Below are 15409 nucleotides of genomic sequence, written 5' to 3'. Positions count from 1 at the left end.
TCCGTTTTTGCGTACTCGCAGCTTCTGCCTCTGGAGCACTGGGGTGACAGGAATGGGCTACCATGAGCAGATGTTTTTAATTAAAAAGGTGGGGCTGGAAGAGTTGGGGGCAATGGGATGGCTCATCAGAAAAGGAACTTGGTATGAGTCTCTTGGTATGAGAGACTCTCCACAGAGAACCATGTGGTATAGAGAGAGAACCAGCTCCCAAGAGTTGTCTTCTGACCTCCAGAGGCCAGAGGTGCAGCCACTGATGTACATGTGTATGCAGGGATGAACACAGACACACACACACGCACGCACAGACACGCAGACGCATATACACAGACACACACACATAGACACATGCACAGACACGCACGCACACACGTACAGACAGACAGACAGACACACACACCCCCAAGGAAGGATCCAGTGCAGTGGTAGGTCACTGGCCCAGCACTGAAAATACAACAGAAACCACAAATAGCAGCAAATGAAATAATGAAGTAGTTAGTCTTTTCCTGTTATAAACTACAATGTTTTTTGAAACTAAAGAAGCACCAGTAATAAATGCCTCTAGATCCAGCATCCCAAGAAACCTGTTCATCTTCACAGGATGCTCTGCACTATTCTGCCTCAATTTCCAAGTCACATTCCAGGAAGTAAGACTTATTTAGAATGGACAAGTGCAAACATTATCGAATGGATGCTGTGTCATCAACAGCCACAGTGGTTCCACTTACCCTGGTTGTGTGCAGCCTTCCTTTCTCTTTAAGAAAAGGTCTCACCATATAGCCCATGTTGGCCTGCCTCTGCTGTGTGCTGAGGTTAAACGCACGCACTACCCCATGGCTTACTCATGTCTTTGAAACTAAACAAAGGGGTGCAAACAGTCCTAAGCGTGATCTTCCATGTGGGCACATGCTCACAGTAATCACAACAGGCGGGTCAGATAGCTGGACGTAGCACTCAGGTCTAGTTAAGGGCAGGACAAACAACACCCACACACTCGTGTGCACTCAAGTGGCTTTATATCCCATGCCCATCCTGATCTGAAACCCAGTGAAGTTATCTACCACTAACCAACTGTATCCTTCCCCACAAGTCTAACTGTTCACCTAAATTATAGATGACAACTGATGTGTCTTAGTGTAGCCTACGTGAAGAGTCTGACCTAACAGATGCTCTTTATCCCCATCCATCCATCCATCATCCATCCATCCATCCATCATCCATCCATCCATCCATCATCCACCCACCCATCCATCCATCCATCCATCATCCATCCATCCATCCATCCATCCACCCATCCATCCATCATCCATCCATCCATCTATCCATCATCCATCCATCCATCCATCAATCCATCTATCCATCCATCCATCATCCATCCATCCATCATCCATCCATCCACCCATCCATCCAGGGTCACTTGTCTAATAAGCAAGTAATACCCTCATAGAACAAAACCACTACACTCAGGCCATTAAAAAAGAAAAAAAAATCAAAGCCTCACCTCAGTTTACCAAAGTCAATGCTTTTCTGAAATAGTAATTTTTTCAGTAATTTTGGATATAGCTAAACAGTATTCGATAATAGTTACCAATAAGCTTAATTCAGTAATTTTAACTATCTCAACCAAAAATGCTAAACACATTATATGGGAGGTGGATACCCCTTACATTACTCACTCAGACATGTGAGAAGTTTTAGCTGTTGCAATGAGAGGAAATAAAGGCAACAGCGGAAGGAAAAAGAATGAGATGAACAAATATAATTTATATACAGATGACTCCCAGTAACTCTGCATCGTACTATTTTAGGAGGAAAGGAATAAAAATATTACACACAAGAGATCAAATTAACAATAAAATAGGAGACACAGTAAATAAAATGAGCTATCAGTTCCCATTTGAAGCTTTTTCATCTGGTGAGCACAGCTTAACATGAAATCCACACATTAACAACAGCAAAATCATCGCCACCACCACCACCACCATCATCATCATCATCATCACCAATATCATCATCATCATCATCACCAATACCATCATCATCAATAGCAAGCAGCAACATCCTCTTCCTCCACCACCATCCTCCTCAACAGACAGATCCCTCTATGTAGTCCTGGCTGTCCTGGAACTCAGTATGTTGTAGACCAGACTGTCCTCAAACTCAGTGGCCTCTGCTCCTGGTGTGTGGGACTCAAGGCGTGTGCCACCATGCCCAACTTTACTCTAACATTTAATGATTATAAAATCAAAGTTTAAAAAATCTACATTTTAAAGAGAAAAAACTTTAAAAATTAAGATTATGTGCATATTTGTGTATGTGTGTGGGGTGAGGTGTCGGGGATATACGTGACGGGGTCCCTCAGAGATGGAATTACAGGTGGTTGTAAGCTGCCCAAACTGGGTGCGAAGAATCAAACTTGGTCTTCTGCTAGAGTACTACAACTCTAAACCACAGAGCAATCTCTCCGCCACTTAAGTATTTAAGTGTCAAATACTTAAACAGATAGCAACTAGTTTACTTTACTTCAAAGCTGAACATACAAGTTTTGAAAATCATACAAACTATTTAAAACTTACACTGTCAGATTATCTCATCTCTTAACTATAACAAAACCTTTTTGTTGAGTTTTAGATTTAGTTGACTGAAAAATTAGATTTAGTTTACAACTGAAAAATCTTCCTAAAAAGAGCATCTAAGTATAAGTTAATTAATTTAGGATTAAAATCAACAACTAAGAAGTTTAAAATAAACTTACAGCTGTTTAAATTTATTGACTCCTACTATTTCTGAAAGGTCAAGGAAATAAGGTTTAAAAACTACATAAAATAAAGTATGGACTTATGAAAATCACTGTTTCCATTTTTAGTATCAGAGCATCCTTATTTAAGAGAAGCGTTGTGTACCGGTCCTTCTACAAGAGACGCCAGCACTTCATCCCACAGCTTCTGGTTCTGACAGTCTTCCTTGATCAGCCGTTGCTGCTGAGGCGTGAGCTGGAAAGCCTCTACGGCTTCTGTGGAATCTGATGTCTTCTGCACTTTGGAATCACTTGGACACTCATCTAGGTTAATTTATAAAATAGTCAGTGGACCTTCACAGTTCTTAGAAACTACACGAAGGTTCATTGCTGCTAGCAATGTTCAAAAGGAAGATGCCTACATCCCCCCTCCCCTCTCCCCCAAGCTAGGCTACTAAGACAGTTTGTATATGCTTGGACCAGGAAAGTTCTATTAGAAGGTGTGGCCTTGTTGGACTAGGTGTGTCACTGTGGGTTTGGGCTATCAGACCCTCATCCTAGCTCTCTGGAAGCCAGTCTTCTCCTAGCAGCCTTCAGATGAAGATGTAGAGCTCTCAGCTCCTCCTGCATCATTCCTGCCTGGATGCTGCATGCTCCTGCCTTGATGATAATGGACTGAACCTCTGAACCTGTAAGCCAGCCCCAGTTAAATGTCCTTATAAGAGTAGCCTTGGTCACGGTGTCTGCTCACAGCAGTCAACCAAGACAGATACTTAAAATACTTGCTGCTGATATGACTCTAACTCTATTAAAGAGACACCCCCAATCCCTTTATTATAACTGCTTATGAATTCCTCAATTTAGTCTCTGTTTCTCTTTATGAAACCGTATTATTAGTAAAGATGCTCTGTAGTTGCTACTTGCCATCGGAAGCTGGCCTTTTGGTGCCTTCGCTCGTCTGCTTCTTTGACTGCCCCTTGGTTTTCTTCCCTTCCTTATCTGAGGGGTAGCCTGCTGGATACTGGTTGGGGGAAAAGAGATAATGTTGGTTTAAATTTCACAGGGTGAGACTCCAGATCTAGAGGAAAGTTTAGAAAGGAGGGGAAGGGTTGTTTAAGCTTCCTCTGTACTTAATTTACATAAAGCAAACAGACACTCTCAGAATTCAAAGGGCAAAAGATAATTGAAATCTCAGATTCTACTTAAAGCCTTACACCCTTAACTGTTACAATGCTCCACTTTATAATTTGATTATTTCAGTTTCAGATCTAAGGGAAGAAAATCTTCACATGTTTTGCTGGTGGGTTGAAAAATTTTAAGAAAAAGTGAAACAAGGCATGGAGTAAGGATCAAATATGAAACATGGAAACTGATATTCAAATAGACAAGATGAAAATTGTACCTTCAGTCTCAAAACAAAAAACTGAGAGCCAAATTTCTCATCCCCCAAAATTATGGAATAGAAGATTTTTAGAAAACTAAATGGAACTTAGTGTTCCGTTACCTAAAAGTTAGATTTCAAGGATACACTCCCTCTTCACCCTCACTGACAGCTACATTAGAGGAAGGCACAACTTCATGATAATGCTCCTGTTAAAAGCTCCACTCATTTCTGGCCTCAACACATTACTATTAACCTGTAACAGTAGATATGCTCTTATGCTTCTGCTCAGTTTCCAGATGATGAATCTCATTTAAAGAACCATTTCTAGGAGTTTAAAAACAAAAACACTCAGAGGTACACACTCCCCTGCATGAGTGGTCAGACACTGCCCACAGTTCAGTCCCCACATGCATCGGGACAAGCCGACTGGCTTCACTGGAAGAACTGATGGGGACAATGGCAGATGAGCACTTCTAGAAGTCACCACTCTACCTACCAAAATTCTTTCAACCAAGTTCCAAACAACTAAAAACATTTTGCTTTTCACTGACAAGTCCGGCTTTTTCCCAGCATGGTACACAGGAAAACTACCCGTTATCTGTTTCCTTCTGCATCCTGGTATACTCTGTCTCTCAGCCTGCTGCAGCTGCTATGCTGTATACAGATGAGGCATGGAGATGGTTGTACACTCTTACACCACATGAGCAGTACAGACCAAGGGGGTCTAACCTGCAATCGCAGACACAGTCTCCTTGATCGTTCGATTCCTTCTGAGGTCCAAGGAGCAGGTTCGACATCATCTCTTCTTAAAAGATAACGCCAAACCAAGAAGCCATGGCTGGATGAAATCTCTGGCCAATATTTCACTACCTATATCATAAAATATTTCAGTATTACATTGAAATGTAAGGTTTCGACTAACCAAACATAAGGTTTAAATAAATCTGCCATAATGAAATGCAACCTCAAAAGATATTTGCTTTGCTGTAAACAACAGTAAATAAATCAAGATTATTAACATTGGTATGAGCTTATTTCCTATTAAGATAGTTCTCATATAAGGATATAACATTATAAATTTAACAACAAATTAACAGATTTTATTTTGCAAACTAGGTAGGAAAATGGTGGTAGATGACTTGCTTATTTTTTATCCAAGGGCACCAATTCATTTTTAATACTATATGTATTCTGCCTTGATAAACTCTATTGTAATTATTAACATTAAAAGCATTCTTAAAAGATACATAATAGCCGAGATATAGAGCGATCACATTAGTTACACAGTTTTATCACAGAGACTATGTACTTAAAAAAGGAAGCCTTGGGAGTAGGGTGGAGTGATTGTCTAGAGTATACAAGCCCTGGTTAGAGCCCTATCAATGCCAAACAAAACAAGCAAAAGGGAAACCACCTGCACCTAAATTACATATGACTCTGTCTTAGGAACTTCAAAGCCTTTTTTTCCCCCAAAATATTGAAATTAAAAGTTCAGTTCATGTATCTTTTACATTTGTAGAAAAAAGTAGAAATGCCAATGAACTAGCCTATCCTTTCTCTAGCCCACCCAGAGTAGTTCCCTGTGGTAATCATATCTTAAAAGCCCCAGAATGACCAAGGAGATGTCATGCCAGATAGAGCACCTTATAAATGCCATCATATCTGTTGCCTTCTTCTGGTGCATATTTGCTGATCTTCCTCCCTTTAAAACTGCGTATCACTCTGACTGGCTTACCAGCTCTCCAATTCCGAGACTCTGCTCCAATTTTATCATCCAATGGAGCATCGCAGTTTAGGGCCAATGCCCTAAAAAAGACAAAACAAAGTCTTTATACCAAGCAATCTTTCTCCAAGTATATAATCGAGTCTTTAGCTCAATTAAAAGGTAAATTATGCCTTACCTGAAGATTAAGACTCTATGATTCTTTATTATTCCAGACAGTAAGATTATGCTTCCCCACCAGCAGAGAAGACATCAGTTTCCTGATGTCACCCCAAGCCAAAGGACTGGTTCTCAAAGAGCCTGTAGGGTTCTTCTGAAAGTAATAACATCTGTGCCACATGTAGTAGAAAACAACTAGAAATTCATGGCATTTGCTTAAAATAATGTTTGTCGAGAAGAGGGAGATGTTGGAAAACTAAGGCTATTGCTTGTTTTAATAGTTAATTTTTGATGAAGTGAGGTAAATTGCTGGAATAATGTAGAAAAGAAATCCAGAAAAATGCATCAAGCAAGGTACGAATGGCTTGTCTAGGCTCTCCACATCTCAGACGGCAGAACTTGTGTCCAAAGAATATTCAGAATAAGTATGACATGAGAATATTCTTTAAAGACCTCTACAAAATGATAAATTTAAGTGAATCAAAATGCCAGGGAAATCACGAGAATGAGGGAATTAATTTCTTAGTAGAGCACTATGGTTTAGTGATGACACACAGCCAAGGAGGACCGCTATGCTGGAAGGAGAACACATCCTGGCGGGAGCAACCCCTTAGCATGTAGTCATGCCAGTGAGCATATTAGATGGTGTAAGAACTCTTGAGGAGTCTCTAGTTCTAAAAATAGCAGTCTACCCAAGTTGGGATATTATTTAAGAAACCTATTAGCTTCCTCACCTCAGTAAAAGAGAACATCGCTAACACATGAGAGTTAAACTGAATGGGCTCAGTAGGTAAACAGCTTTCGCATAAGCAGGAAGACCTAAGTTTGACTCCTTGAACGTCCATATAACAATCCAGGGACAGCACAAGTGGACTCCACACAGTGGAGAAGATATGGGGAAACTGAGAGGAGTTGACAGGAAGAGTGGGAGTGAACACAATTAAACATTGTGTGATGTAGAAAATTCTCAAAGATTTTATAAAAATGCTGTATTTTAAAAATTACTAGTGTAATAATGTGTGCTTATAATTCTAGTGCTGTTACGTGGAATTATGTGGCTCCCTGGGGTTTGACCATCAGCCAACCTAGCCTACTTGGTGATTTTCATCCAGGCCAGTAAGAGACACACACACAAATACATATGCACATTAATAGCCTATTTTATAAAGTCAGATATGATATAAAATCTCTTTTTGGGTACATTTCTTTTTTATAGACTGTGACTGACCTAACAAGGAATCTCTTAAACAATCACCTTCTTAAAGTAAATGGGGTATAACATTTCTAACTGTGCACAAAATTCAGCTTGTTAAAGTTACCTTTTACCTAAAGGGGAAATATTTTAAAACACCAAGAGGTAGGATAAAATATAGCCATCATGGCCCACAACCCTCTGATGTCCTTGTCTGACTTCCTCAAGCACAAGGCACACACATGGTTGAAAAAGGATGCAGGAAAAACATCCATACATATCAAATAAGTCTTTAGACATTAAAATATAGCCCTCTAACTAGGATTATGTATCTTTTATCACCCATGTTTTTAAAGAATGGAATAACTACTACCTTCACATCACTGAATGACATGCTCTCAAGTTCACGGGCACCATTAATCATGATTACTGCCGTCACTAAATAGAACTGTCAACTTAAGTTTTGGCTTCGTGAGGTCACAGACTTCTGAAAACTATGAAAGGAGTCTGAAGGACGAAACAAGCCAAAAGACAGGCAATGCAGCTTTTTCTCTCTGTCTCTGTCACTCCAGCACCAGTGGCCTCTGAGGGCACTGACAGAAAAGACAGCTGAGACACCTTCATGTCCACTTCACTTTCTGAAGGGGAGGAGCTGCTAAGAAATGGACATTGCTCAGAAGCAAGAAGGCGTCACACTTCCTCTTGGCAGAGAGGCAAGAATGAACCGTACCACAGACTACATGGTAAAGAGTGTGTGTGAGACCAAGCTGATGGCCTTCTACTTAGGTTTTCATGGTCATCAGATAACACAGTTCTTTTTTTTTTTTTTCCTTTTCTTTTTTTTCGGAGCTGGGGACTGAACCCAGGGCCTTGTGCTTGCTAGGCAAACGCTCTACCACTGAGCCAAATCCCCAACCCCGATAACACAGTTCTTTAAGGTGTAAAACTGCAAGGTATACACACACAGCTCTGTGCCTAGAGTAACCAACTGGATGGCTGGGTCTACAAGACAAGTGAAATCTAAGTGGCTTTCAGTCCACTTCATTTTCATACCCTCCTTTTCACCACAAACATTTTGTTGTTGCCGAATATTTTCTAAGGAGTTTGTAACATTACTTATTGGACTACACAAAATGTAAAAGGGATACAATATATCTATTCTAAATGTGCGTAGTTAGGAAAGAAATTTCAGTAAACTAAAATAGTCTTATCACAGAAAAATATAATTTTCATACTTGATAACTTAAAAAGCCATTGCTATTTAAGATGCATATTCACTGACAAAAACTGGTCAGGCTATTTCTAAGTTCTAAGGTCATTTCTCTTAAAGAACTGCCTTCTTTGTACGACAAGGATAGCAAGAGACTGTACTTCTACCCGGGGAATGGGGTATCGCCAGGAAATCTGACTTGTCTTCTCTGCTAGTTCAGTAAAATAATCCTATTGTCAGAAATAATATACAAGATATGAAAACAAGAGTCTGCATAACCGGGTATGTAATAAAGTTTTGAAATAATACTGGTATATATTTTTTGACATGGTAATAAGAAATTAAAGTGACTATTTAAGATTTAGTGCTTAGTACTAAGTGGGGAAAAAATAATCATTTTCACTCAATGCTAAACTGCTCCTTATAGGACATAAAATCTTAACTTTTATATAGTTCACAAGATCTCACTATGACAAGTTATAAAGTCATTTTGCTATCTGGGGCTTAAGTCCTTTATTGTTTACATAGGTATGAATTTATAAAATAATGTATCTGGAAATTAAATTTTATATTCTATGGTAATAAGAATGTCTCTGTTAAGTCAGTGTGAGGTTGGTCTTTTGTAATGTATTGGGGCAATTAAGTTCGAAAGAGTACTTTTATAATTTGGAAGTTAATTTATAATACAATTTTTAAAGTGCACGGAGTAGAGACTGCTATTTCACTTACCGTTCACATAAGGCCACTTCACATTAGTGAGTCAGCTCTAAACAAACTTGTCATGCAGAAGCTAATGTGCTGAGGGACGCAGCCTTCAGTTGTGACTTAGAGTGCACTAACCATGTCACCCTATCTTCAATTCCACTTAAACCATAAGATTCCTTTCCTTCGAAGTGGCAACAGGCTTCCAACGTACAGCAGTTATCAAGTAACAATACAAAAAGTAAACAATGGAATGTTAATTTCATCTAACTCCTAGTTAGAGATTCTTCCCTAGAGCTTAAATAACAAGTTCTAAGCTAGGATCAAGTCTGAGGTAACCTCCAGATTGCAGGCTTTAGAACAGCACCTGTTCATGTTTGTCAGTGTCTGGTCAGCCGACGGTGCACCAATTCTTTTATTACCAGCAAGATTTTTACCACCGCTTCCAGTATATGTGAACTCATCACCTCGGTCCTACAGGGAAAGATTTTTACAGTAAGATACTTAAACCTGAGTATAATTTACCAATTCTCACTTTAGAGTCAGAGCACCAGGTTAAAATGTTATTGACATGTTTCTCAAAGCATTTGCCAAAATAAAGCAGACCTAACCATGTATGCAGTATACCTCAAGTCTCATCACTCGATCTAAAGATTGTGCTTCCAGTTATTGTTTACAATGTCTCCAAACGCAGTTATTCTCATGCTATGACGTGTCCAAGTAACCCACAGCATTTTACAAGGACTCACGGAGTGGAATCTTTTAATTCCACAGTAACTGACACAGCCACACTAGCTTGCAGTCTCTTTATGGACAGTATGACTTTCATACACATTTCACTATGGGATTCTTAGCTCTTGTTTACACAATATAGAATTTTTCTGATACTCAAAATTTGACACGGAAATTAAATACTTTATATAAAGTAAATTTACCTAGAAGTTTCACTGTACAGTTCTAATTGCAAACTAAGTTTTCCATATTCCATATTTTGATATTATCTATGGTACACTAAGGTTAAAAAAATAAGCATTGCTACTATTAAAAAGAATCTGGAAAATAAACTGGGAATTAAATGCAGTGCTGGCCTCTATTCACTGTGACAAACACACCCGAAGGAGTTGCAAAAGCAGCAGGATCACTTCTGGGGCTGCTACAAACGTACACAGGCATAAGTAAATCTTAACTGACTTGAAACAAGATAACTCAAGAAAACACCAGGACATAATTTACCGATACTAGCTGGTTAATGATTTGGGTTTCTAAACTATACTTTATTTATTTATATTTTAATTAATTTACTTGATGATGGGGCATACACATGCCACAACCCACGTATAGAGGTCAGAGGACAACTCTCAGGAGTCAGCTGTTTCCCTCTGCTAGTGAGTCCTGGAAATCCAATCAGGATGCCAGATTTGATGGTGAGTGCCTCTACCCACTGGCCCAGCATTCTTTTTAAATGTTGAAATCACTACATTTTCTACTAAATTCTTATTTCTTTGAAGGTTGCTTGTTCCCATTCCTTGGATTACAGCCTAACTAAACTTGTGTCCTAAGTGTTTTTATGAGGCAGGCATGGTGGTGTACACTATAACCCCAGCACTCTCAAAGGCTAAGAGTTCAGGTACGGGACCAACTTGGGCTACACCATGAGGAATGCTGTCTATGAATGAATGAACAAATTAATAAATGAATGAATGAATTAGTGTTTCTATTAGCCCTCAAACCTTCAATTCACATTTGATAATCAAACATTTAAGGTCACTGTTTTTTAAAAGGGAGTTAAATTTAATCTCTAGTGTGTATTCCATTTGAAGGAACTCTAATAAACGTACACAATAATGATTCAAAGCACCTACTCCTGTGTCTGTCTGTCTCATGTACTTCTCTCTTTTCTTTCTTTCCTTCCTTCCCTCCCTCATTCCTTTTCTTCCTTTTTTTCTGTCTTTTGTTTGTTTTGAGACACAGCTCAGGCTGGTTTCAAACTTATTGTGTAGTTGAAGATAACCTTGACCTCCCAGTCCTTCTTCCCCCACCTCCCAAGTGCTGGGATAATAGGCCCGTGCCACCATGCCCTACTAAAACATTCCCTTACTTGATGAGAAACAGCCTTTACACCATATCTGAATTGACTCCAGAATACTCAAAATCAAAATAACCAAGTTTTCAAGTTATAATCCTAGCAGTGCCATAAACAAAGAGTAGTGAGATCTGACAGAACAGGCATGATCTACCCTAGACAGAACAGAACAGGCATGGGCTATGCTAAACGGAATAGGCATGGTCTAACCTGAAAAGAACAGGCATGGTCCAACCTAAACAGTGCTTTAAATGTTAAAGGAAAAATAATTTTGAATGTTTTTCAAGTAGCAAACAACCAAATTATGATTAAAATTCTATAGCATACCAGTAACACATTTGGACTTCAATCATTGTGCTAACAAAAGCTTTCTATCATCACAGAGGAAAAATGATCGGCCTGGGGGGCGCTGGAGAGATGGCTCAGTGGTTCAGAGCACTGACTGCTCTTCTAGAGGTCATGAGTTCAAATCCCAGAAACCACATGGTGGCTCACAACCATCTGTGATGAGATCTGATGCCTTCTTCTGGTGTGTCTGAAGACAGTTACAATGTACTTATATATAAAATAAATAAATAAATCCTAAAAAATAAAGATCAGCCTGACTTGTGTTTTGTACTCCATGAAGGTTATGTTGCTGCTGCTGCCTAAGAGGAGATGCCATACAAAGATGCTATACCTGCCAAGGACATGCAGCTCTGCTACTACCAAGGAAAGAAAGAAGAGAGAAGTACACAAGACAGAATTCTCCATAACCCCAGGCTGGTATTAAACCGGTACACATGTGTATGCTGGGCCTGCATGTAGCCTGAGTTACATTCCTAATCTACCATTCTCTAGCCTCTATTCTCCCCCACAAGCTGCTAACAAGATACAAAGATAGACGGTTGTACTAACTCCTGCCATCAACCAATCCCACAGACCAGGATCTTCATCTCAGATTCCCCAGCTAATGATTAGACCAGGGCTGTCTGGATACATTTTAATTTATCCCACAACACTCTCCACTGTGCCTGTAAAACACACATAGTATAAGTACGACACGAAGTCATACTTCCTGATATAAGCACTATATGTAATTGTGGACTGCAGCTTTATCCACATCACTTTTAATGCTACTGTGAAACCACCTACTGGAAAATAGGCTTAACTTAAAAGAAAATTCCAGAGAATATATTTTCATATTAGCTATCAACTGTATAAGCTAAACTATCATATGTAAAAATCAGACACTGCTAAATCTTATAGCTTAAATAGAACCAATCACTTCAACAAAACTAGACTAAAAAAGAGACAGTAATATGTGATGTACTTTGGGCATAGCAGTAGCACAGTTAGAATGATCAAGACAGTCCTAAAGAATAAAGTCATAACATTACTTACAACTTCGTCTTCGAATCCTCCAGCCAGCACAAGAGAATAAGCCCCGTCATTGCTGCGACCATGGATTCCACCAACATGAGGCCTATGAACCCCGGCTTCACTCACCTAAAGGTAAAAGGAGCAGGTGAAGTATATTCTGTACACATGAAACTGTGAAAAATAAGTATAATTAAGAGAACGGAGTCAGACCCACAAAACGCTTTCGTATGCATTATTAAACTTTAAAGTCCAATCACGTTTTATCCAGAGCTCACTTTTTCAGTTTAATTTTCCCAAATAAAACCCTGAAAGTGCTGAGTATTTTCCCTCCAGTTCTAGCCCTTGACCTTGCTTTGAGACCTGCACACTGATAAACCCTTCTGCACTGCCTTATTTTGTTCCTTTCAAATCCATCCTATCATAAACAGAATGATCTTTTAATCTGCTTATTTCTGGCAAGCAGCCCTGACTGGCATCCTATTCACCATGTGGATCAGGCTGACCGGAACTTAAGTCACTCTTTCCCTTTTGCCTTCCAAGTGCTGGGGTCACAGGCATGGGCACCATGCAGGGCACAGAATGGTCTTTATACAGATCATTTTTGACTGGGCTGAGGAGATGGCCAGTGTTTTTGTATGTATAGTGGCCTACCTGTAATTCCTGCTTTAGAAGGTAGACAGGGAATCCCTGGAGCAAGATGGCTAGCAAGACTAGTAGCATAGGCAAGCCCTAGGTTTCACTAGAAAACAGTAACTCTTGGTATTGTAAAACTGGTTAAAAAGCCTGTGGTTGGAGAGGTCAAAGGTCCTATCGGAGAAGCTGCTGTTGACTTGCTTCATAGATACAATGTACTCACCAAACTGCCTTCTAAATACTATGTCTGCAGACTACTGCTGCCGTTGGCTTTTCCCTGCACACTCCTAATGGCCAAGGTACTGAGAATAAGTGACTGTTAAATGTCTGTCGTAAGTGGGACATCTGCATAACCCACTCCAAGACTCTGGGAACAGTGCCAGAGAAGGGGCATAAAGAACAGGAGAGCCAGAAGACATGGGGAAAGGCAAAGAATTTCAGTACTGCAGTAACTGGCACCAAGTGGCTCAGTATCTCAGAATTTACTCAAGAAAAGTCTCAGAGAAAATGTTTAAAAGGAAGTCCAAAGCTTAATGACAACAGATTAAGAATTTACCATATAACTTAAAATTATGTCTAATATTAATTTTCCTGAGAAGTTGGGCAATAGTGGTTCACTCCTTTAATCACAGCACTAGGGAGGCAGAGGCAGGCCGTTCTGAGTTCAAGGCCAGCCTGGTCTACAAAGTGAATTCCAGACCCACCAGGACTATACACAGAGAAACCCTGTCTAGAAAAAAATAACAACAACAAAAAAAAAATTCCCGAGAAAACTTACCAATAATACCATGTAGCACAGAACCATATAGCAAAGAGAGAGCAAAGATAACAGATGTGTCCCTCTGAGGGTGTGCTTCTGTCTGCTCATGTCTGGGGAAAGATACTCATTCCAAAGAAGATCTTTTATTCTAACACATGAATGGTGTATGCTACTTAGTTGGGACCCATTTAAAATGAAAATCAAAAGTAAACATCACTTGAATTTCAATTATGCGGATCATGCCCTTCCGACTAAGCCAATTCAAAGCATACCTGAACTCTGAATCTCCAAGTTGACCCCACAGGAATACCAGGGATAGGTCCATAGTGATTGGATGGGACAATAGTACATTCTTTTGTACGACCAACACAAGCCATGCCCTGCAAGTCACCAAAGAAGCTGTTTGAGAAATCAATTATGTACAATGGTGCCGCCAAGATTTCCAATTCCCATAAAGTGTGAATGAAATAGTTAGTAAATCAAAGTGTTATTTACACAATTATCACTGATACTAACAATTACATTGTTTAATCTTCCATACTACCACTACCAATACAGAAACACTATTTACTATCGACCGTTAACAGGAGGAGGAGGAGGAGGAGGAGGAGGAGAGGAGGCTCGCTCTCACCCTGCCCCAGTCTCTCCGGCTCTCCGTACTGGCTGAGGGCATCTTCGCCTTCTTCTTACTCAGCTTGAGTTTCTCCCCAGCCTTTACCACCTCGCTGGAGTCAGTTTTACAGGAAGGACAATACCTTAAAGGAATAAAAAAAAGACAAAGACCATTTGGTAACTAAGACCACTGATAGGAAAATGGCTACATCAGGACAAGTATTAAGATAGACTGGGTTAGATTATAGAGTACCAACTGTCACTAACATCTTAACTTTTCAAAAATTTCACAGGCTAAAAACACAGTAAAGAAAATTCTTGTTTTCCTTCTAAAGTACTTAAAGATCTTGTATTATACACATTGAAATTCAATTCAAAAGCCTAAAGTGTGTATAGGAGGGACATAATGCTTAAATCTTATTACCAACTCTAAGTTTCCCCGCTACCAAGAAGGCTAACCTGAGATCAGTCCTCAGGACCCACGTGGTGGAAGGAGAGAAATGATTTCCTCACGTTTTCTCTAAACTTCATACTTACACCGCATTACATCAACACACAATAAATAATTGAAATGCAATATAACTGGATATATGTGAGTGTGTATGTGTAAATGGTACAGCTTTTTGGCAGAGCTATGAGCAAAGCCCCGGGTTCAAGTCTCAGCATCACCAAGTGTAGTCCACCATAGTAAATACACAAGACAGCATCTCTAGATCTGCCTTAGTTTTCTGTACTTGTCTGTCCTTGCTCATAAGCTGCTTTAAGACTTTCTAAAACCTTGTCTACAGGATGAAATAGGGTTATTCTCTTATCAAAAACTGGGAAACTTATAAGCATACCAACAAAAATACAATT

At 39.6% G+C, this 15409-nt stretch overlaps 1 protein-coding gene across 6 annotated transcripts in view; it reads right to left on the bottom strand.

The window, feature by feature from the left end:
- The window catches only part of Uhrf2 (ubiquitin like with PHD and ring finger domains 2), a 67357-nt gene that overhangs the window by 2347 nt on the left and 49601 nt on the right, over positions 1-15409 (bottom strand). For 2 of the 6 annotated variants that reach the window (NM_001107585.1, XM_039080008.2), the window contains 8 exons: positions 14574-14697; positions 14215-14322; positions 12571-12675; positions 9472-9578; positions 5762-5924; positions 4848-4988; positions 3659-3755; positions 2901-3058 (listed from right to left, as the gene is read on the bottom strand). In NM_001107585.1, coding sequence (NP_001101055.1) covers positions 2901-3058; positions 3659-3755; positions 4848-4988; positions 5762-5924; positions 9472-9578; positions 12571-12675; positions 14215-14322; positions 14574-14697 — 1003 coding nt within the window. Of the gene's footprint in view, positions 1-2900; positions 3059-3658; positions 3756-4847; positions 4989-5760; positions 5925-6328; positions 9579-12570; positions 12676-14214; positions 14323-14573; positions 14698-15409 lie in introns of those variants that run through there. The other 4 variants (XR_005486766.2, XR_005486776.2, XR_005486773.2 and 1 more) reach the window with 4 other exon arrangements.

Source organism: Rattus norvegicus, chromosome 1, assembly GCF_036323735.1.
Source record: "Rattus norvegicus strain BN/NHsdMcwi chromosome 1, GRCr8, whole genome shotgun sequence".
NCBI classification, from domain to species: Eukaryota; Metazoa; Chordata; class Mammalia; order Rodentia; family Muridae; genus Rattus; species Rattus norvegicus.
This window is presented reverse-complemented; position numbering and strand designations above follow the sequence as displayed.